Source organism: Phycodurus eques, chromosome 19 (genome assembly GCF_024500275.1).
Source record: "Phycodurus eques isolate BA_2022a chromosome 19, UOR_Pequ_1.1, whole genome shotgun sequence".
NCBI lineage: Eukaryota > Metazoa > Chordata > Actinopteri > Syngnathiformes > Syngnathidae > Phycodurus > Phycodurus eques.
In genome coordinates this window covers 10942059-10964312 of record NC_084543.1, presented here as the reverse complement: position 1 = coordinate 10964312, position 22254 = coordinate 10942059, and the positions used below count along the sequence as shown (strand labels likewise).

At 42.7% G+C, this 22254-nt stretch overlaps 2 protein-coding genes across 9 annotated transcripts in view; one reads left to right on the top strand and one right to left on the bottom strand.

The window, feature by feature from the left end:
• The window catches only part of arhgap17a (Rho GTPase activating protein 17a), a 29372-nt gene extending 16877 nt beyond the window's left edge, over positions 1-12495 (top strand). For 2 of the 5 annotated variants that reach the window (XM_061705906.1, XM_061705905.1), the window contains 16 exons: positions 149-260; positions 496-572; positions 867-984; positions 1588-1656; positions 1836-1917; positions 2372-2499; positions 3628-3739; positions 3812-3893; positions 4213-4293; positions 4376-4489; positions 4610-4701; positions 5153-5300; positions 5631-5909; positions 7178-7302; positions 7813-8328; positions 10255-12495. In XM_061705906.1, the coding sequence (XP_061561890.1) occupies positions 149-260; positions 496-572; positions 867-984; positions 1588-1656; positions 1836-1917; positions 2372-2499; positions 3628-3739; positions 3812-3893; positions 4213-4293; positions 4376-4489; positions 4610-4701; positions 5153-5300; positions 5631-5909; positions 7178-7302; positions 7813-8328; positions 10255-10388 (2269 nt within the window). In that variant the 3' untranslated portion in view covers positions 10389-12495. Of the gene's footprint in view, positions 1-148; positions 261-495; positions 573-866; positions 985-1587; positions 1657-1835; positions 1918-2371; positions 2500-3627; positions 3740-3811; positions 3894-4212; positions 4294-4375; positions 4490-4609; positions 4702-5152; positions 5301-5630; positions 5910-7177; positions 7303-7812; positions 8329-8408 lie in introns of all 5 variants that reach the window. The other 3 variants (XM_061705908.1, XM_061705907.1, XM_061705909.1) reach the window with 3 other exon arrangements.
• A 262-nt stretch (positions 12496-12757) lies between these two features.
• grid2ipb (glutamate receptor, ionotropic, delta 2 (Grid2) interacting protein, b) overlaps positions 12758-22254 on the bottom strand; it is a 28412-nt gene continuing 18915 nt past the window's right edge. For 2 of the 4 annotated variants that reach the window (XM_061663903.1, XM_061663905.1), the window contains 12 exons: positions 21555-21874; positions 19622-20350; positions 18675-18824; positions 18331-18418; positions 17739-17828; positions 16821-17017; positions 16594-16749; positions 15867-15953; positions 15659-15788; positions 15454-15572; positions 15103-15267; positions 12758-14356 (listed from right to left, as the gene is read on the bottom strand). In XM_061663903.1, coding sequence (XP_061519887.1) covers positions 14285-14356; positions 15103-15267; positions 15454-15572; positions 15659-15788; positions 15867-15953; positions 16594-16749; positions 16821-17017; positions 17739-17828; positions 18331-18418; positions 18675-18824; positions 19622-20350; positions 21555-21874 — 2303 coding nt within the window. In that variant the 3' untranslated portion in view covers positions 12758-14284. The remainder of the gene's footprint in view (positions 14357-15102; positions 15268-15453; positions 15573-15658; positions 15789-15866; positions 15954-16593; positions 16750-16820; positions 17018-17738; positions 17829-18330; positions 18419-18674; positions 18825-19621; positions 20351-21554; positions 21875-22254) is intronic. The other 2 variants (XM_061663904.1, XM_061663906.1) reach the window with 1 other exon arrangement.

The following is a 22254-nucleotide window of genomic DNA, read 5'->3' as shown; positions in this document are numbered from 1 at the left end:
GATCGCTGGGATAGGCTCCAGCACGCCCGCGACCCTAGTGAGGAGAAGCGGTTCAGAAAATGGATGGATGGATGGATGGATTTTGCTGATGATCACACACACACACAATAAAAACCCTCTTCCCCTCTGTACTGATATGTGTTGACAGGAAGATGATGGAGGTGTGTGGGGATGCAGAGAGTCGTTTGGCATCTGAACTGATGCAGCACGAGCTACAGCTAGAGAAAGATGTCCTAGATCCTCTCAGCCAGCTTGCAGAGGTCAGCAACCTCAAACAGCAGCTTGTTATAAATCAAATTTCTTAACGCATTTAGAGATATGTTTTGCACATGTCTCAGTATGGTGGTGTTATACTATTTAAATCCGAAAAACTCCTGTTGAAAAAAAAAAAAAAAAAAAACACGTCAACACACACATCTGTTTCTCTTCTATACAGGTTAAGATTTTTGGCTGACAGCCAAGAAAATAAATAATTTGGGTTTTTTTTTCTGGTAGGTGGACATTCCCAACATTCTGAAACAGAGGAAACAGTTGGCCAAATTGGTGCTGGACTACGATTCTGCCAGAGCGAGGTTTGACTCATCACTATTTAGTTAGTTTCTGAATAATGTTCAATGCTTAGGTTATATAGGTTAAATCATATTGATTCCTTAATAGTTGCCATCTAGGACGAACATTTGCACAGAACACCTTAATGTCAGGTTTTCATTTAGTATACGAATATGGAGCTGCTTATCTATCCTCTCTCTCATATGAAACTTTGCATCATGATAATAGAGGGCTTCTGTTCCTCACTTATGAAGTTGACATTGTGGTGTCATGGAAAAAGCTTGATTCCATGTGTGTCTTTCTATGTCCAAACACAGATGGTTGCAGGCAACCAAGTCAATAATCTCAGGAACAAACACTCAAGCACTGACAGCCAAGGCTGACCTACTCAAGGAGGAAGTGGACGAGGCCATGAACAAAGTGGAACTTTGCAAGGTATCAAAGATTCTGTGTGGAAATGAGCTGCTTCAATGTGTTTATGGTAATCTCCAGTTTCCATCCATTTTGGCATAATACAGCTGTTGAAAGTGTCTCTCAGATTGCATTCACATGACAACTTTGACAGCCTTGTATACTGGTAGATCAGGTGAGTCTTAAACGAATATGCAGGCCGGCAGTCTTTTATAGCCTCTGTAGCCTGGTCAAACATTTCGACTGTGAAAAGGTTATTTTAGCAGCAAATGAACATTCCAAGACCTTTTGGGCCTTCGACCAAGTTTACTGACGCACCCGGATGTCTCAAAATGCCCCGTCAGCTCCCGCACGCATGTGTCTTGAGCTATTGAAGTTGTTGATCGGTGTGTTTTAGTGTCGCTCTACTGTAAGATGCATGTCAGGTTTTCTGCTCAGGAAGCGTACGAGCATTGTGTTTCCCCCTCATCTTTTTCTCCTACAGGAGGGTTTATGACTCACATAGTCAAGTTGCTGCGCACCAAACCAAGTGCCACTTCAAATATTTTTTAACTGGTACCCTATTCTTCTGGAAAGCTACTGTGTACTGGCATATCCTCACTTTTCACCTTGTGTTTCTCCTACCAGGACCAACTTGCTGCAGACATGTATAGTTTCTTCTCAAAAGAAGGAGACTATGCCTGTTATTTCTTAACGGTGAGTGCAGTGAGTCAACACTCTTGACAAGTGAAAAATATGTTTGCATGGATTCCGTGGGAATGCCCGCAGCTGTCGTGTCACTTTAAAACAGAGCGCAGACCAGGCTCTCTTTTCTGTTCGGTTTGTCTCATTCTGCAGCCTTCATCATTTTCTCTTCTTCTTTTCTCTTCCTGTAGCTTCTTGAAGCTCAGGCCGAATACCACCGAAAATCTCTCACTTTACTGGAGAGTGTCTTGCCAACCATCCAGGCTCAGCAAGGTAAAGGACATTGCTAAATCCATGTTCCCAATGTAACAGTAAACAATGCACCTTTGCTAAAGAACATTTTTTTTTTTTTTACCAAAGTCACTCTGTCACAATATGAGACCTTGTTCTGTGTAGTGGGAAGCAATCCACACGTTTGCGCACATGCACACTCCTTCCACCCATTACAGCCTCCCTCCTTTGCACATTATCTGACACAGGCGTAAACACAAAACATTTGCACAATCAGTCCTGCTGACTTAGTACTTCACCTCAACTGTTGACCCCACAAATCTGCTGCCCAGACCAATTCCAGGCCACACCACCATGACAGTCAGATGTTAGATATTGTTGTTTTATGTCTCTTTGGATAAGAAACGGTGTAAATGGAATCGGGATGTCAAAAGTCTTTACATTGCATGTCATCTCTTGCTGTATCGTCATAAGGAAATTCACATTTTATGTTCAGATTCTTGGATTGAGAAGCCTGCCTTTGGCACTGCGCTCGATGAGCACCTGAAAAGGAGTGGGAGGGAGATTGCCCTGCCCATAGAGGCCTGTGTCATGATGCTGTTAGAGACTGGGATGAAGGAAGAGGTAATTGAGCCAAAACAAACTGCTGAATTCAAGCCGGTAGACATTTAAATGAATTTTAAATATAGTAATGTTGCATTCATTTGGTATTATCAAGTGCATTGAATACCGGACTTTAGGTACAATACCCCAATTGTGTACCAAGACACTTTAAAGTTCATCGATTAGCATCTGAATGAGCTGAGCATGCAAGTTAGGTCAATGTGTACCATTCCAAATCATACTGTTGTTGAATTCAACCCACTGTTTGTGGCTTACATTGCAGGATTGGTCAATTATGTACTTAATTCAGCTGTCAAAAACAGCAATGCAGTTTTAAAACATGAATGAAAACATGAAAATCTATTTTCCCCCTAATTTTATTCCTGGTTTCCACTCACAAATGATTTTTGGAACTCCCTTTCAAAGACCCACCTGTGTCACATTTAGCAATTGTTTTGTGACCTAAAAAAAAAAAATAATTCCTGTCATCAGTCAATTTAAACCATAACAGATGGTAACAAGGTGCTTTCATTGTTTTAAGATGATCTTGCTGCCAGTTAATTTCCCCCTCTGTATTTTTAAAGCATAGAATGAGTTTACGTTTGCTCAAAACCCGACTGCTCACCGGTTTGTTCTGCTGCCTTAAGTAAAATAAGTGCTGGCGTAGCTCATTAAAACTCACACGGAGCTGTGGTCCCTATTTACAACACCACAAACTGAGATCAAGCTTTAACTAGCTTGTTCACGTGTAGGTTGGCACAGATGAGCGGATTCCCACAGCTAGCCACGCCACCAGCATGCTGATTGATGAAAAGGTGGCGCTGTCCCTTCCTGAAAACAAATTTAGCAAACAATAGTCGACTTTTCTCCTGCTCATAATTCACATTTGTAGCTGTTAGTCTGCTTGTACAAGAAAGAAAGAGTTTGAACAGAAAAGCCCTTTTCAATATCCTGTTGAGTCTGGTCCGTGCGCTAATGGAGTGAAGACTGCCTTTGTGTGTGTGTGTCAATGTAAAGAGTGTGCTGTGCTGCAACTCGTAGTTGGCAGTGCATACACTTTTTTTGTTTGTTTGCGGGCGCTCATAGCCATCACGTTTTGTTTGTGTGTGTGTGTGTGTGTGTGTGTGTGTGTGTGTGTGTGTGTGTCAGGGTCTATTCAGAATTGCAGCTGGGGCATCCAAACTAAAGAAGCTAAAGGCGGCGCTGGACTGTTCCACCTCACAATTGGAGGAGTTCTACTCTGACCCCCATGCTGTTGCTGGTATGAACCGAACCAGAACTGTATTTGCTGGTGTAATAGCAACCTGAAATACATGTGGACATGCAATTTCAGGAGCACTGAAGTCCTACCTTAGGGAACTGCCTGAACCTTTAATGACCCACCAGCTTTATGATGAATGGACCCAAGCATGCAGGCAAGGCTCCTATTTTAAAACAAACACATGACATGAGCACAAAGTCATGTCTAAGGTGGGGAACACACAATGATTATCAACAGCTTATCCATTTTTTTGTGAGACCCCGCACCTGACGAGAAACAAATCAGCATATGTGTGCTTATGGCTAGACTTTTATGCTATCAAAACAATGTTTTCCCATATCGTCACTAACTTTATGAGGTGATGGATGGGGAATATCTTCTTCAAATCTGTTACCCTCGCTGTTAATGCTCCTGGCTCCTTCATCATTGGTAGATGTGTACCCTGGTTAAGATGTGCTCTTTCATTGGTTCAGTTTATCAGATCCCGACAAGAGGCTTCAGGCTCTATGGATTGTATGCGATAAGCTACCAAAGAACAACAAAACCAACTTGAGGTAACCTCGCCCTTAATCCCCAAAATGCCTTACTATGGTATCTAACTGTGTAGTTTGTTTGACATTGTTGTTAACATGTTAGGTATCTGGTAAAGTTCCTCGCTAAACTGGCTCAGGACAGCGAGGTAAACAAAATGACTCCCAGCAACATTGCCATTGTCCTTGGACCCAACCTGCTCTGGGCCAAGACTGAAGGGTGAGTATGTGTCCACGATAATTAAAAGACGTGTTTGTGATATTCAATGATGCAGTTAGCATTTTATTTACTTTATAAAAGTGTTAAGCAATGTTTTTTTTGTTTCACACGGACACCTAGGAGTTTGGCAGAGATGGCTGCGGCTACGTCTGTACACGTGGTGGCCATCATAGAGCCCATCATCCAGCATGCTGACTGGTTCTTTCCTGAGGGTAAGCGCAGGGTTTTCTCTTTAAAACTGTCATTAGATCTCAAGGCAGACAAGTTTGGACTTAGCTACTTGACACCAGGAATAAATAATGACTGCTTTGAGAGTTTAAATTGTTGATGCTAAATTGCTAACAATAAACAAGTAATGTAAAGTTTCATAGGAGGAGCAGCTCCCAAGTTTCACGTGAACACCTACCAATTTTTAACATCGTAAGCGATTTTTTTCATGTTGTGTCGGCGGCAATTGGAACACACAGAGCAATTTCATTCATTGTTTGATTGAAGAAGATAAAGCATTTTATCATAAAATGTGACATGTATTATTGGCCTAAATTTGGAGAGACACTTGAAAATCTTAAGTTAAAAGTTTAAGACCATGACTCGAAGTCTTTACTGGTTGCAGCAAGACTGCATTAAAAAATGTTTTTGGAAATATTACCTCTTATCTTGCAGATGTGGACTTCAATGTGTCTGGCATGTTTGCAATGCCTGTACCCTCATCCAACCACAACAATCATCTGGATCATGACAGTGGCACAATTGAGCGGAAGAGACCAGGCAGTTTGGTGGGACCAGAGACAGACTCAAGCCGCAAAGACAAGTAAACATCTCCAGTGTTGTTTGCTCCCCATTTTTTTTTTAAATAGCATTTAACATTAACCCAGTTTGCTTTCCTGGCTTTGATTTGTGCTTCCTGAATGTTGGACTCACGGGTGATTAGAGTTCGTACACTAATATTATTTCTATTTCTAGCTCACATTTTTATATCTAAAATATTTCTGGTGTTTTTGTGCTAATCCTACTCACCCTTTGTTTGTTTTCTGTATTCAAGATGATTTTTTTTCTCCTGGTGTAATCATTGTTCTTCTGATCAGTCCTGTGGTGTTCTCTGTTTGTCTCCTTCACTTTCTCACCGTTGCCCTCCCCCCAGTAACACCTCTAACAAGCACTCGGACCACACCCTCCGTAGAGGCAGTACCACTTTAGGTAGAAAGCAGCACACCTCACCTGCCTTCCAGCCCCCTTTACCCCCTGTGGAGGCCCCGGGGCAGGGACAAGGCGTCGGGCAGGTCCCGCAGTCCTCGGCCGAGCCCCTGGCGCAAGCTCCACTGGGGGCGGAGGGGCCCGACAGCCCCCATAGTTTGGCTCAGGGTCTCGCTGCACTTGCTGCCGCTCAGCAGCTTCTAGCGCAGCATACGGAGGAGCTCAGGTAAGAGCTGCTTCACTGCCGATGCTGTCTGGGAGGGAGAGGGACATCTTATTTATTATAAGTCGGTCAAACTTTTGTCATTTTGTGTTCTCAAAGCTTGATCCCGAGTGTGTGTTTTCTTTCACTATTACTCATCTTGCAGGGACAACATGTCTGCTGTCATTTTGTGCAATCACTCAATCCTTTCCTCTGCTTAATCACTCTAATCCACAGATAAACTATTTATAAAAGGAGGCAGGATATTGTCGTGTGACTCAGGGTTTCTTGTTTGGTAACATTCACATTCAGACAGATAAAAACAATCCTAAGGGTTGGATGGCCTGTGGTGGCAACCTCCCAGGCTCATTCACTGGTACACCTTTATTCATAAAGCAATTTTTGGTTTCCTTCCCTCCTCCGATCTCTGTGTTTTTATCAGGCAGAGAAGTGCCATACAGTCGGACACTGTTTGTTGCATTCTCAGTACCTCTTTATGGTCTCTTTTCCAAACGCTCGGACATAAATTGAGAGAGGGGTCTTCAGGTACTCTGCCCTCTCAGCATGGAATCTCTTGCTGGCATCCTTAAATGTTTTTATCCATCTAAAATGAAAGAGGCATTGCCAGGGACATTTACTCAACTTCAGACAGTTTCAGAGTTTTATTTGAGAAGAGGCCTTTAGTTGTTAAAATGTGTGTGTGAGGCTTGTTTTTTTTATTTGCCATTCTAATGGACGACAGAACCAGCCATTATTTGGGGTATAAGATGTATTGGTCTGTTTTCCCCTGTTCACGCTGGTACCAATGCTGGTTGTGAGCTAGAGCCAAAATTAGGTTTGTATTTTTTTGAATACCTTAATGGCAGCATGGTCTCCTGCTGGTTAGGACATCTGCCTCACAGTTCAGGGGTTTGGAGTTCGAATCTCTGTTCCGGCCTTCTGCTATTTAGTTTGCATGTTCTCATCGTGCTTGGATTGGTTTTCTCCGGATACCACGTCATCCTCCCACATTCCAAAAAAACATGCATGTTAAGAAGAATTGAACACGACAAGCATACAGACGCGAGGCTAACACACAGGCGCAGCTTTTACAGTGTCTATGGAAATATTAGGGTACTTTGATTATTTACATCTCAGCTGTGATTATCTGGAGGCTACAGGTAGGGGAATGAATCAGAAACTGTGGTTCTTCAGTTTCATGAACCGTCCTGCACGTGCGTGGTTCAGTATTTGAACACATGATGCCCAATGCACCTAATGATTAACTTTCTCTTTCCTTTCTCTCCATTTAGCAACCCAAAGCTGCGTGACCCCACAACTGCGCCAACCCCCCTTATCCAACGGAACGGTTCTGGAGCAGGGAGCCAGGCTGCCAGCCAGATGGGCACAGGGACCAGTCCGCATACGATGCGCAGAGGTCAGGGCACAAAGCACATATAGCACTAAAACAATCACTAGTTAGTACACTGACCAGCTGTAACAATACGACCCCGGCACAGTCTAATGAAATGTAATAGAAGAACTGTATGAGAAAATATGCCTATTTAAATTGCGTCTTGTCGAATATTAAATACCGTGATGACTACTTTAAAATCACATCTTCGTTTAATTATTTCCTATCAGTAGGTGACCCTAATAGGCGGTCGTAAAAAAAAAAAAAAAAAAAAAACATTAAACACACGCTCAAAAATCTGCGATAAAGCATCTGCGTGAACAATGAACCGTGATATAGCGGGGGAACACTATAGTGGCGATTCGGCAAATTGCCAATTCATTCTTTACTAATGACACTCTGAACTTTGTGGAAACTTGTCTGCCTATCATAAGCAGACAGGAACATAAACAGTAGACTCATAAGTTGTTCTTCATTTTTCTTGTGAATAGGCACAATCTAAAAAGTAACCAATGTTCCTCCATCAATCTCCAGTTATCAAGAAACAGGCGCCCGCTCCCCCCAAGCCACCAATCCCACCGCCCAGCCAGCCCTACACCTCAGTCAACTCATCGCAACCCCTAAGTCCCCCTCCAAGACCCCTGTCCGGCCACTCACCCACTTCCCCCACGTCCCCCAACTCTCAGCCATACAGCACGCCCCGGCGTCACTCGAGTAACCAGCCGCCGATCCAAGCCCCCAGCCATCCGCCCCCAGAGCCGCCGACACAGGCCAGTTCTCCCAGTCAGCTCGTCGGGGACCCACAGAGCGCGGACCCCTCGCCGCCGGACTCCCCCAGCCCTCCGGACACCCCCCCGCTCCCCGCCACCCCCGGCCCGGACGGTGCTCAGGTCGCCCCCGCTTCCCCGTCCCCCTACCAGACGGGCTCGCTACCCCGCCCGCGGCCCGTCCCCAAGCCCAGGAACAGGCCCACCATACCTCCGCCCCCGCAACCCAACCCTGTGGCCAACGACACCAACGGGATCTGCACCACTGCTTACAAAATGATGGGTGAGCGTCTTTTCTCACTTGATCTTTTCTCCTCCCGCTCGACTACTAATGGTCACATGTGCGTTGTAACACTTCTGCAGGGTAAAGAAGCTCGTGTGAGAGGTTTGTCGTTCACTGACATTTACACTTTGTGTCCACCTCATCACTGCCTCCATTCGACACCGCCTGCTGCCTCTTTTTCATGTATTACGTATCACAAGCTGACACGCAAGCTCCATGCTGCACATGACTCATGTAACTGACCGATTTCCAAATGTGGGGCTGAAAAAAAGAGAAAAATGTGGGGCTGTTTAGAGAGAGTCTTTTTATTATTATTTGTCTTATAATTGTAGTATTCTCAGCATGAAGCATGTGCAGCCCTGACGTGTACCAAATTTCCTCAATAGTGGCCTCCACTCCAATAATACTGTACACCATATTTGTGTGCATATATTGTCTGTGTATGTATGTATATGTTTTTTTATTTGGGGGGATAAGCTGTACAGGGAATGGATGGATAATTATTATTAAAATATATTAAAACATTTTTTTTACAGTGACCTCCACACTATACAAACAGTATATTTAATGTATTTTTTTGTTTAAATAATATAATGGCCTGCAATGTTTTAAATGTAACTAGTTAGTGGCCTCCACCTAAGTTTGTTTTCTCTCTCTCAATTAATGGTGGCCCCACTCTATTATGTACAGTGTTTTTGTTTTATTTAAAAAGTAATGTTTTTAAAATTTCTTTTTTCGTTGTTGTAATTTTGTAAAATACTTTTTGTGTGTAAATTTAGCAATTAATCTCTACTCCAGTAGGTTACTTTTAAATTTGTCCTTTACTGTATTTTTTTTCCATTTGTTTTAGTTAGTTAAATAGTGGCCTCCAATCCAATATATACAGTATTATTTATTACAGAAATAATAGTGGCCTCCTCTTTGTATTAATGTAAAAGAAAGCCCTCCAATTCGTGCCCAAATTAATTTAAAGGTATGTCATCCACTAGAATCAATAAATGCCACAATTCGAATAGAGGCCTCCTCCTCTATACCCTCAGGAATATTAAAGCAGGTGGTCCCACTAGGTAGCTGTAATTATCTTCACTACTCTACCCCACTTATCAAAGTAAACGTCTTTCGCACAATACACACTGTCGGCAGAGCAGACGTCGCATCGGTAAAGCTGAAGTTCAAATTAAACTGTCTTCCAGTAAATAAAGGAGACTATCATTTTACATTTAATGTCCTGCACACCTATATTACTTGGCCACTCTCTGAGGAAATACAGTATTTATAACCCAATACACTGATACACATTCATCTGGTGTGTGGTCACAAGTCACATCCCTCACTCTTTTCTTCTTTTGTCCCCTCATCTCACTTCCTGTCATTGCTTGTTGTCACTCCAAAGCCAACAGCGCCACCCGCTGTTAGAACTCGTAGTATTGAAGCCCTTGGAAAATACGACTCCAGCTCCCCTGGATGCAATCATTACAGCAGCGTTCCAATGGGAAAGCTGTTTGAGCATGTATTCCATATCCTTGATATCCAGTCCACTAGTACACTCTCTTTTTTTCTCACTAGTAAGACAACTACATGTTTTATATATATATATATCTATATATAGATATATATATAGATATATATATATAGAGATATATATATATATATATATATAGATATAGATAGATAGGACAAAGAGTGTACTAGTACATGGACCTTAAACTGGATATTGAGCAAATTCTCAAACGGCTTTCCATACACTCATGCTGCTCTTTTTCATCTTTGTCATCAGGGGCCTTTTATTTATGTCACATGGGGATGAATTGGTAGTTTGGGAACAGACTCACTGGTGGACTATACGTATACGCAGCATTGTTTTCCCATATGAATTGTGCGTGCGCAGTGTCCGCGTTTAAGTCTGTTCTGATGTGTTGTCTTTAGACCCGGCCATGTCCTTCAAAGGGCTCAGTCGGACTCTGGTGCCTGAGTTCAACGTGGACCAGCAGCCGGCGCCTGTGTCCTCGCCGCCGCCTCCCAAAGACTGCGAGCTGGACAGCGAGAGCACCGTCCTATAAAGGAAGGACGCACACTTCCTCTTTTTATACACACACACACACACACACAAATACACACTTGGGGGTTCTGTTTGCTGTCTTTTTCTGCTTTTTCCCAAACATTGTACCAACCATCCATGCAAATCCTTCATTTTATGTCGTAGTCGTTGCGAAAACTAATATCAGTTAGTTGAGGGGAAAAACAAAAACGAAGGACTGCAATAATGATGAGATACTTTGGGATTTTTGGTGTGAGTTTTTTTTTTTTTAAATGTTGAAAATGGCCTTAGAACATAAAATGACAAAGGTATTCTTAAGCAGGTGGAACCAAAAACTTAAAACGGTGACTGCAGGTTTCCAGTCATCTCAAACACTCTATTTACTTTTTTTTTTCCTCCTCCATCCTTTCTCTCGCTCTTCTATTTATTTACCCAGCGAGTTGAAACACGCGCTCACACACACAGACACACACACACACACATTCCCTGTGGCTCAACACGCTGCAGTCACCACATGTAAATAAAGCCTTAATAGGATGGAAGCGTTTTTGAATTACTGCGTGGAACGCCAATGGAAAGCCCTTTGAGCATTTATCCATAATATCCAGCACTATTACACTCTTCTGCGTCGCTATTAAGACAATTCAGCGCACTAGTAGAACGACTACACAGCCTTCCACTATTTTGACATTTTGTTTGCACGCTAATAAGACAAGTTTAGCATAGTATTAGGACAACTACATACTACTACTTAGTGGTGAGGCAAAACTAGTGCCCTAGTTGACATTCACGCATTACTCGTACTACTAGTGAGGCCCTGGACTAATGGAGGACCAACTAGCGCACAGTTTTGCCTCATTTGAGTTTTTATTTGATATCTTTGATATCCAGCTCAATATCTGTGTACTAGTATGCCCTTTGTCCTCACTAGTAGGACGACTTCAGCATACTAATAGGACAACTACGTTGCTAGTCTGGAAAAAACTGCGAGTGTGCATTTTAGTGCTACTAGTAGGGTCTGAAGGCACTACTGTGTGACACATGCCTATTAGTCAGGCCTAGCAGTGTCTCTTGAGCAGCACAGTAGTTTACTGTTAAGGTTTAATTGTATACCAGTAGGCCAAAAGTGGCACTAGTAGTAGAAAAATACTTTACTAGTAAGACAATTTTGTTTCTTGTAGTACTAGTCACACACAGTTGTCAACTAGTGCAGTTTATGCCTCACTAGTAACACGTAGCTGTCCCACTGGTGTGCCAAAGTTGTCCTACTAGTGAGAGCAAAGAGTATACTAGTACATGGACATACAACTGGATATCTAAAATACAAAGTATAGCTCAAACAGCTTTCCATAAACTTCTCTTTTGTTGTGTTACTGCAGTATTTGCGAGAAGCTGTCTTGGTGTTTCAGGGATGTCATACGAAGGTGTGGTGTGCACGTGCGGTCTTCTTAAAACGTGTGGCGGTTGTTTCAGGGCAGTTCCGAGCGCATGTAGTGGGGTTCACCGCCCTCCCCGAACCTCAACGCAGTCAGTATTTTTTTTTTATTTTTTTTTTTTTTTTTGCGCATGATGAATGTAAGCGGAAGGATTTGCCTCTTCGTCTGAAGCTGATGTTGCACATGAGCACAGGCCATGGAACGACCACATTTTTTTCTTTTTACTCCCCACCGAGCTGGGAACACAAAATGCTGTGTCACCTCAGTAGTGACGTGTGGGACAAATATTTTATCGAATGGATGAGATTCTTCTCTTTCTCTGGCTTGCGCTCTCGTGTAATGCAGAGGTCCAGTTCCCAGAGAACTGACGCGCAAAATGGTACCAATGGAGAAAGTCTTGGATGTTGCAGTTGCCCTGGAAATATGTGATTTTTCTTTCTCCTCCCCCTGAGACAATCAAATGTTCCCTTTTCCCCTCTCTGCTCCTGTGACTCAATGCCTTCTACACATTTCCCCACTCCCCTTCCCTGCACATCAAGACCAACAAATGCCATTAAACTAGAAGTGATGATGCTGCGTTTTTAAGCTCCATAGTTTTGTATGTTTGTCGTCCAGTGAGCTGAAATATGGAATATGTTATATGAATGCTTGGTTATACATCCTTTCCAAAGAAAATAAAGTATATGAACTATATTTTTACAGTTTGTATTTATGTGCAATCAATAACAGTATTTGTAAAAAAAAAAAAAAGCTTTTGCTTATTTAATTGTACATAGTATAAGTGTTTATTATTGTGTAATGCAAATGCACATTCTCCACATATCTTCAATTAATAGTACTTTATTAATTATATTAGCTGTCATTGACATAGAAGAAACATTACTTTTCTAAAGAATTCTTAACTCCATTCATGGTTAGGAATTGTTAAAAAAAAAAAAAAAAAAAAGTTCCAGAATTAACATAGTATGTTCTTTGTCGTAGGCTTGTGTTGCTTGGGCCAAAAGTACAAATGAAAGACGATCAACTTAATTAAAACAGATTAGTAATTATAATTGTCTTTAAATTGACACAAATACTTTTTTTTTTTTTTTTTTTTCCAATGATTGTGGTTTGAATAAGGAGGCGTTATTTACTTTGGAGAATGATATTGTTTTATAGATCAAAAACATTGGAGAGAAAAAAAAAGCATCAACTCAAACATGAGTGTCAAACAATCACAAGATTTCTACTGAGAACACAAAACAAACAAAAAGGGAAAATAAACTTGCCCAAAATAAGGAGAGTATGATCATTTTTTTAAATGAAGGTTGATTGCTACCACCTGCATATGTTCAAATGTCACCTGCACCAACATGCAACCATTTTAGACTAGAAACACAGTTACAATACTTAGCAGCAGTTCTGGTTGCATTTTACCAGAGATAACACTCTACTTTGAAAGCTGTGCAACACTGCAAATACTTTTCAACGACAAAATGGAAACCAGAGCTGAACCCGAGCAGTCATGATGAAAACAATCAGGAGTGCATAGCCAAAATGTGAATTTACAATCTCAATAATACAACACAGAGTACACCACAGCTACTGGTACACTGTGGATGAGTCATGAGGTCACCATGGCAACCAGAAAAGCACTTTACAACGGATCATTTACAGGTCCTTCATTCGGGTAACACCCATTTATACAAGCAGAGCTTTGTAGTGGTTAAGAGCCAGAAGCTTCAAGAAATTTCATCAGTCTGTAGTGATGCAAATAGACAGCTAATGATCAAATCCTTCACTATTCTGTTATAATACTGGACTGAGTCATCTGAAGTGGGCCAAAAATGAAATTAAGTGGACCACATTTGCTCCTTCTAACAAAGGAATTATTTTTTGGAAAAATTAGCTTAGGGCCCACATGGCTAGCCTTGGCCAGGTGATGCGAACAGTGCTTTTCTATAAAAATAGTAATTGACTTTTTTTTTTTTTTTTTTTCAACCAACTACAATGAGTTCATTATTTTCAATAATTTATTGCAAATTATTTTGCAGATCCCCAAGGTATGGCTCGCACATGCCAATTTGAGAACTACTAACCTATAAATGGCTACAAGCTAAGCTACAACAAAATAACTGTCCTAGTTTTAACTTCACATTCTCAAACAGTCTACGTCTTTGCTAAATCCTTACAACGTGCCAAAATATAAACTTTTTACAATCTTACAATAAATATCTGTAGCTATCTATGCTAAGTCTGTCGTAGTTTAAAATATTTAATAGATTGGTCATTTCTACAAGTGCTGATTTTTGGGACAGCTCTACTGAGCACCTGAAATAACAGCTTTCCTCCACACGGGGGCACCCCAGATCCCTTGTATGGGTGCTGTAGTTCCTTTTCTGCTGGAGAAGAAGTGGCGCTGCACATTTTTGGGGGGGGGGAGCATCACCACATGGGATTTTATTTTTGGCACTTCGGCTGTGGAGATTGGACTATGTTGTGTCTACCAGGCCAGAGGGGAGGACAGTCTGGGGCTTCTGGGGTTTTCGGGGGTCTGGTTCTCATTGAGGGCCCTCTGTAAGAACAAATGAAGAACCCGTTATTTAAACACATAGCATTATCTTGCGTATTCGCAACACGCTATTTGCGAACTTGCATAGTCACAGTGTTTTGGGGGCAACATATTCTGTTATTTGCGGAAAAACACCTATTTGCTTTTTTGGTCTCAAGCTAAAACCATGTCTTATCGAAAAATTTTGCTTTGGCGCCATCTTGTGTCATTTTGGTTAACCCTAAATGTATTACAAACTATGGCGGAATCTTTACTTTTAAGAAATAGATGGCTTACAGGTGATTTGTTTTTGGAAAGAAATGCACCAGAAGTGCAAGAATGTGTGCCTTTAAGAGGTGTAGCCTGGTGGGGTGGCTTGTGACATCAGAAGGATGCGACGTGTGAGTGTCTAGGCGGGAGCTGTGGCTTACAGCAGCTGCTGCATGAGTCTGCTCATTGTGTTTTACTGTTCTCCCGGCATTCAATAAATGGCTAAAGTGCATCGGTGACTGGCTAACGGACTAAACCCTTTCCCATATGCAAGTATATTGTAAAAAAACAATCGCTTAAAAAAACGAGCAATGACCCGCGATATAGCAGGAGAACCCTACTGTCATACAAATTTTCATGGTAATTACCGCCTGACTAGGAATGCATTAGCATAGGTTAGCAATAGACTTTTGTACTGATTTGTGTTTTGTCAGAGCGAATCTCATAAACCGAAGATAGATCACCAGCAAAAACCCAACTGTTCTGATCCACCCCCTCACCTCAAATTTGGAAACAAACTCTGCAAAAATGGCAAAAAAGGAATCGGTGCTGGTGGACTTGCTGTCTTCTCCAAAGAAGGAGGCCACTTTGGTGAACTCCTCCATTGCTCGGCTCTGCAGAGACTCCAAAGACTGGATCGCAGGGTGGCTGTTTTCCAGGAAACTCTGTTGGATGACACAAAGTACAACATGAACATGTCACATGTTGTTGCAGGGTGAGAGACATTGACTCTTTGAGGGAAAATGTCATAATGTCATCGAAACTGTTTGCCCATGTTGAGATCTCGACTGCTGTTACAAATAAAATTGTGACTACAACAAATGTGTGTTTTGCTATTCTAGTTGGCGTACACTCATGACAGAAGCAAAGTGGTCCTCAGAGGTAAGTGGGATCTTCAGACACGCCGCTCTGATGTCCTGGATGGTGGCGTGAAGGTCGCTCAGCTCTGTGGTCACCACCCTCTGGTTCACTGGAGAAACAAGAGTAACGGCTTGAAATTCTGCTTAAAATGTACTTAGCTTGTTCTGCTGCCTTGATGGATTCAGTGCGTCGTACCCTTGGCTGCCAGAGGCACTGTGGTGAGGTCTCTGGAAAAGTTGAGCAGCTCTGGGAAATGTTGGTGCAGAGACTTAGCCAGAATGTGGAGGAAGGTTAATTTCCCATCCACAGTTTTGGTCGTGCTGAGCTAGCAGAAGCAATAAAACGATCAGACAGGATAGATCGATCCAAACTCCGGAGAGATGAAAGATGAGCCCGTCCGTACCTCGGTGAGGAAGTTGATCTTAAAACTGGTCGTCTTGTGGCTCTTGGGTTGGCCGTTGTTGAGGTAATTCCCCATTGCAAGTACAAACTGTGCAATAGAGAGAGCTCGTAAGCATTAAAGTTTGTCAAATAGAGCAGATCTATTGTAAGACTTTATTAGTTCCACAATGGGAACGTTCTGGTTTTACAGCAGCGAAGTGGACAGGATCAGTACAAAAGAATAATAACACAGTAATCCGACGTTTATTGCGTTCCAGAAAACTCCTGCAAAAGACAAAATCTGTGAAGTAGCGACTAATTATTTACTGCATATTCATATAAATGTATACATTTCATATAGGCAAAGACAGGAACTTTGCTGGCTAAACCGTGAGGCAATGTGCCTCTAAACAACAGCCTCGGCGTTATAGGCAGCGCAAAGCCTCATGGTCCTTGCTGCTGCTTCCCAGAATCCCTTGCTGTGCTCTTTTCAACTACAGCTTGTACAAAATCAAGCTCTCTTTACTTGCATTTGTTCCATATGCTCCCTAATGGGTCCTACTCCTTGTACTGTCCATGACCATATACATATGGATAAATAATATACTGTATGAAGAGAATACTGTACTATATTATTCATACAATATATGCAGATGTTATTGTGAACAAATAAGAGTAAGCATAGGCAGCAGCATTATATTGTGTGTGTGTAGTTTTACGTGAATGGAAGAACGTCTGATGGTTTTCACCTCGAGGATTTTGGCCAGTTTCTTGCTGGTCTTCAGCTCCACGGAAGCCTTGTAGATGTAATCAAAGGCCACCTTCAACTCCTCCGTCCTCTCCTGCAGCGTGGTCTTAAAGTGGAGGCTCCTAAGGCGGGTCTTGTACTCAGGTACCATCAGCATCTGGACCAGGGCACCGCTCGTGTTGCATCGATTCCAAATTTTGTTTCTTGTTAGCGTTAGGTAGTAGTTACCTGGAAAATGAAGTGGTCAGGCTCGCTCAGTTTGGCCGGGTCCTGGTCGAACCGCTCGTATTTTTTGACCTCGTCCTCGTCGGGGGCGTAGAGCAGCAGCTGCTTGATGTGGGCGGGCTCCAGCCTGTCCGTGGTCATGTCCATCAGGACCTGGCGAAGCTCGTCGGGGGAGAGCTTCAGATGGGCGATGAGGATGGCTGTGAGAAGGAGTCGGTTGACAATTCAATTGAGGGTTGTCAATCATACATGTAAGAATGATGGCTTGTTAATGGTGGAAGCCTCTGGGAAGTTCTTCCAGTCTCGAGGCGAAAATTGGCAGGAGTCCCTCGGTCGCCATGGCAACTATTAGGGCTGTTGATCACTCACATTATGGAGCGCTAAAATAGCTGGCTACAGCCAGCACTAATACCAATAAGCTTTCAAAAGCACTGTAACTAACCATCTGTAACTAACCAAAGCGATACAACAAACAGCTGTGCCTTCTGCTGTCGCCATGGCAACATATGGCTTCCATTGGAAACCTTTTGAATACACCAACTTTATCAGGTACACGCACGTATTCTAATGATAGCCAAGAAAAGAGACAGATCATGTTATATTATTATGTCCAATACGTATACCCACATGGTTCATATTAAAATTATGATTCAAGACACTGAAAGGTTTGTCTATTATTAAGCAAGCAGTAAACAGGCAGTGCAGTAGTAGAAGTCAAAACATTATAAACACCTTTTATTATCATGCAGTGCAGTTCCACAGCAATAAACAATGTTATTATCTTTGCAGCACAGCTCTTGTATTAGATGTACTGGATCAGTAGAGAAAAAAAAAAATCCCAGCAAATGTGGAGGTAGTCTAACCAAGCAGGATATCTTTCATGTATGTTAATGGTTTTCTTTTGCAGAAGGCTTCACTCACAGGCATTGTAGGCTTTCTTGTGAGACAGAATCTCCACAATGTCTTTCTTTTTAAAGTTCTCGGGCAGGAAGGTCGGCTCTGGTGGAGACACTGGTAATTAAACAACAGTGTGAGGATGAGTTCTCCAGGCAGCGGGGATCGATAAGACACACACACGCTCCTATATACAGTAACACAGACACACACATTCCAGGATGATACATTAATAACACAGTTCTGTCGCGTGACACTCTTGAGGCCAAGGTTCACTGACTGAACTGTGTTATCGGTGAACTCGAGGCGGGCGAAAGCGGTGCCTTATGGAGAGTGGATTTGAAGACAAGGTGAATGAAGCAGGCATCATCTACATGACTGATATGACTGTAAAAGTACAGGCAAAACAAGGTCAATAAAAACGTACAGCAACATCCCAATTCTAGAAAAATAATAGTGGACAATAGAACTAATAAAAATAGTACTGTGTTTACACTTCTACAAAACCAGAATTTAACTTACAACAATACAAACAGTGTGTTCAAATAGTGTGAGAGGCAACTGCGATGAGATGATGACGACAATCCAGAAAGATGAGAGGACATCCACAACAACTTACTGGATCTGCGTTGAGTACCAAAGTGCAGATCAAGGTCCAAATATTTCACCATGTCGGTGAGCTTGTCGTAGTCGGAATCCTCTCCGAGCTGAACAAAGAGAGGGACACGTTGTACTCTTCAGTGGGAATATTCGTACAAATGCTCAGCATGAGTGTGACCTTTGCGACGGTACAAGCTGCTCTTGTCTTTTAATTCTGTTTGACAAACACGTGCTTGTTGTGAAGCTGCCGTGACTCATCAGAGGCAAGTAACGTAGGCGGGTTTGGGATAAAGAACTCTTCACTGTAAAATATGTGTGTGTGAGTGCGAGCGTGTTGTATTCTAGCATGCGGGAAGAGCCCACCTGACCCCAGATGGTGCCCTCAGAGTTGTCCACCTGCTCCCAGCGCAGCCTCTTAACGCTCATGTGGTTGCTGTCTGAGGCTTGACCCGGCTTAGGCAGGGGAGGCGGGTCGCAGGGCGGGGGCAAAGGTGGAGGAGGAGGTGGGGGAGCCTGGAATGAGAATGACAACAAAAATATTGTTAGTCATCCGGAAATACCCTCAGATGCTTATGTTCTGATTCTAAATCACCTGGACAAGTTAGGGTCTCTAAACCAAGCAATACAGTTTGGTTTAGGAACCTCTCTATGGGTTACCAAACGCAGTTTTGCGGTACCTAAATGGTGGAGCTAGATATCGCAGTCAGTTGATTGCGTGAAAGAGAATTTCACTTTCGCGGAGTCGTCACCAACCTTTATGAAACTGCTTAATGCGAAGGGCTACCCGTTTCATACACACTTCTGAAATAACAAATTTAGTCATTATTTATTTAGGGGTTAAATCATCTCCTTATCGTTGTTGCGCCCGCTAGCTTGTCTCCACGAACACTGGACCTTTAAACTATACAATGTCTTGGAAAAATATAATTTGTCATTTCCAAATTTACACCAATGCAAGCATGATTTAAAAAAAAAAAAAAAAAAAAGAATATCAAAACTAAATAGATGCATTTCACTGGTAAGTTCTTTTTAGAACACTAATAACAGAAAATGCGTCTTGACTTCTTTTTGTGCTTAACACACACTTGCCAAAAGAAAACATTTCTGGATGTCCTCCATTGTTGACCTATGTTTACTTTATCACATTCATCTTTTTTTTTTTTGCTGTACTGAATGTGTCTCATTGGTATGATGTCACACTACTTATGTAACTGACACAGCCATCACCATCCAGCCTACACATTTTGTGGTGGAAGCACAAGGCTGAATTGTAACACTTGGTAGTGTTTTAAATGGGGGGGGGGCGTTACCTGCTGCGACTCTTGCTCTTGTCGGGGGGCTTTAGTGTGGCTGGGGAGGGCGGAGTGAGAGTTTGGAGACTTGCAGTTCGCTGATGAGGCAGAGGGGCCTTGTTTGTGACCCCGGGGTGGACCGTGATCTTCGAGGGAAGGGGGCAGCGGACCCTGGTAGCTGTGCTGGTGATGGAGTTGGTGGTGCCTGTGCAGGACGAGCTGGCTCGGCCGCAACGTCTGAGGAGAGGGCTGGGGGGACGGCTGGCAAATGGGCTGGGGTTGGCTGAGCTGGCGAGGGAGGTAGCTGGGGCGGGACGAGCGCAGGATGGTGGTGGTGGTGAAGGTGGTGCGGCCGTGGGAAAGCGTTTGGAAACGGCGTCCGTCCGCATCCTCCCTGGAGGGCAGCACCTTGTGGAGAGGGGAGCGGTTGGACAAAATTGTCCTCAGGGGGGGCGGAGGAGGGGGGATGATGGGGTGGTGGGGCTGGAAGGGCATTCGACTGCGGGGGACATGCTCGGGTGAGAAGCGGACAGGGGGCACGGGGTCCGTGAACTGGACTGGAGGCGGTAATAAGACCTGGAAGGGTGGAGGAGGTGGGGGGCTCTGTTTAGGAGGAGGGGGGATGTGCTCGGAGCCAGAAGAGTAGCAGGGAGAGGAAACCTCATCAACGCTACTGTGGTCCTCACTACTGCAACAACTGAGCTGCCGATGCATGAAGCCAATGTCCTGATCCTCTGGGAAGCTCATCTGAGGGAGGTGACACTCAGTCAGGTTTCATTTGGAAACGAAAGATTTTTGCTTGACAATCCCCTCGATATTCATAAACACAAACTATACACACTGTCTAATGAGTTGTAATTAAAATGATAGAAGTGCTAGAAAATGTTGTTAATAATAATGCTCAGTTTTAAATGACACATTCAGAAATGCATTAAAGACCATCTTTTACATTTTTTTGTAAGGCAACACCACATTTTGAGGTGAGCAAAAGTATTGGAACAGCTACAATAGATATTAACACAAACTAAAGTGAGTAAGACTTTATATTTAGGTGCAAATCATTTCATTTCAAATCACTAAACGTTGCAATTCTTCTTTTGTCATTTTTTACAGGCTTTCACCGTAGCCTTTTTCAGTTGTTTGTTTTTAGGGTCTACTTCTTTCGGTCTCTGCTTTGGCAGATACAATGTATGTTGAATAGGGTTTAAGTCTGGAGATTGACTTGATTTTCACTTCTTTGCCCTGATAAGCTTCACTATGATTTTGGCCGTGATTGAGGTCATTATCTTGCTGCATGATGAAGGAACTCCTTTTTTAATTTGGCAGACAAAATGTTTCTGAAGACATTTGACTTCATTTTGCTGATGCCATGATGTGTTACATCATCAATGAAGTTAAGTGAGCCATCCCAGAAGAAGCCATGCAAGCCCAAGCCACTTCAGTCTACAGCAAGAATTTGGCCTCGCTGTTCCAATACGTTTGGAGGGGAGTGTATGTGAACAACTGAACAACCAATGCCCAATTATAAATATAGAATAAACTATATTGATATCACTGGATTTTATACAGCTCAAATATAGGATCTTATTATGATGTGCAAGTGTAGCAAAGTCTTGTTTTTATACGTGCAGGACAATAAGACAATGATGAAATGGAATGTAATTTGAAATTTTGTGTCATAGATGAAACAACCTTGACAAATGTCATTCAAACCTCTTATTACATGGCAAATACACTTTAATTAGACTCTACCGAGAATACATTAATCATATTTTACTTACAGGCATACTTTTTCTTCTGAAACCATGACTAGCACCTTGATATATCTGTTCGTGTGACACAAGTAGTCATCGTAGCGTACATTAGAGACCCTCTAATGTTAACGTGCAGCACTACAATGTTCAACGAGCTACCAAAAGGACAGTTTAAAAAAAATTATAAAATTCCACACCTCCTCATAGTCGTTCTCGCCCGGCACAAAGTCATCCACCAGAGTGACCTGGTGGCCCAGCTGCTCGCTGAGGGCATCCAAGAATTTGTCCGTGTCCCGGCTGCGAGGCGGGCGGGAGAAGGTGAACAGCTTCTTGCGGCGGCCCAACGTGCTGGGGCTGTGTCGGGGTGACGCCGGGGGGCTCTCCAGGCTGACGTAAGGGTTGGATTCCACGCTGCTTTGATGGTGGATCCCATAGACGGGCGTGGGGAGGGGCTCCTTCCAGGTGAGGGACAGGCCTGATTTTCGCTTACCTGGAGGGCGAGAGAGTGAGGATGCAGCTGTGGAGAATGCAATATCATGGATCAATTTTCTCATTCCATCTAGATTTACATTCATAATAATAATACAGTTTGCATTATGTGCCCTGAATTATTGTATTATTTTAGCACCTTTGTTAGCTCCCAAAGGACTAAAGATGTAAATTAGCAGTCTTACGTACTCTTTTAGTTGTTGTTGTTGTTGTTTCATACTGATGTTAACTTTTACAGTACAGAGTGGAACATGGGCTATATTAAAGAAAATGACAGTAAATAAATATGAGAATGAAGTCATAATTTTACTTGGATTTTTTTTTACATTAAGTTGTAAATTCATGTGATACAAAGTAGACTTCACAAAAATACAAACACTATGAAAGAATATTAGAAAAGCACACCTG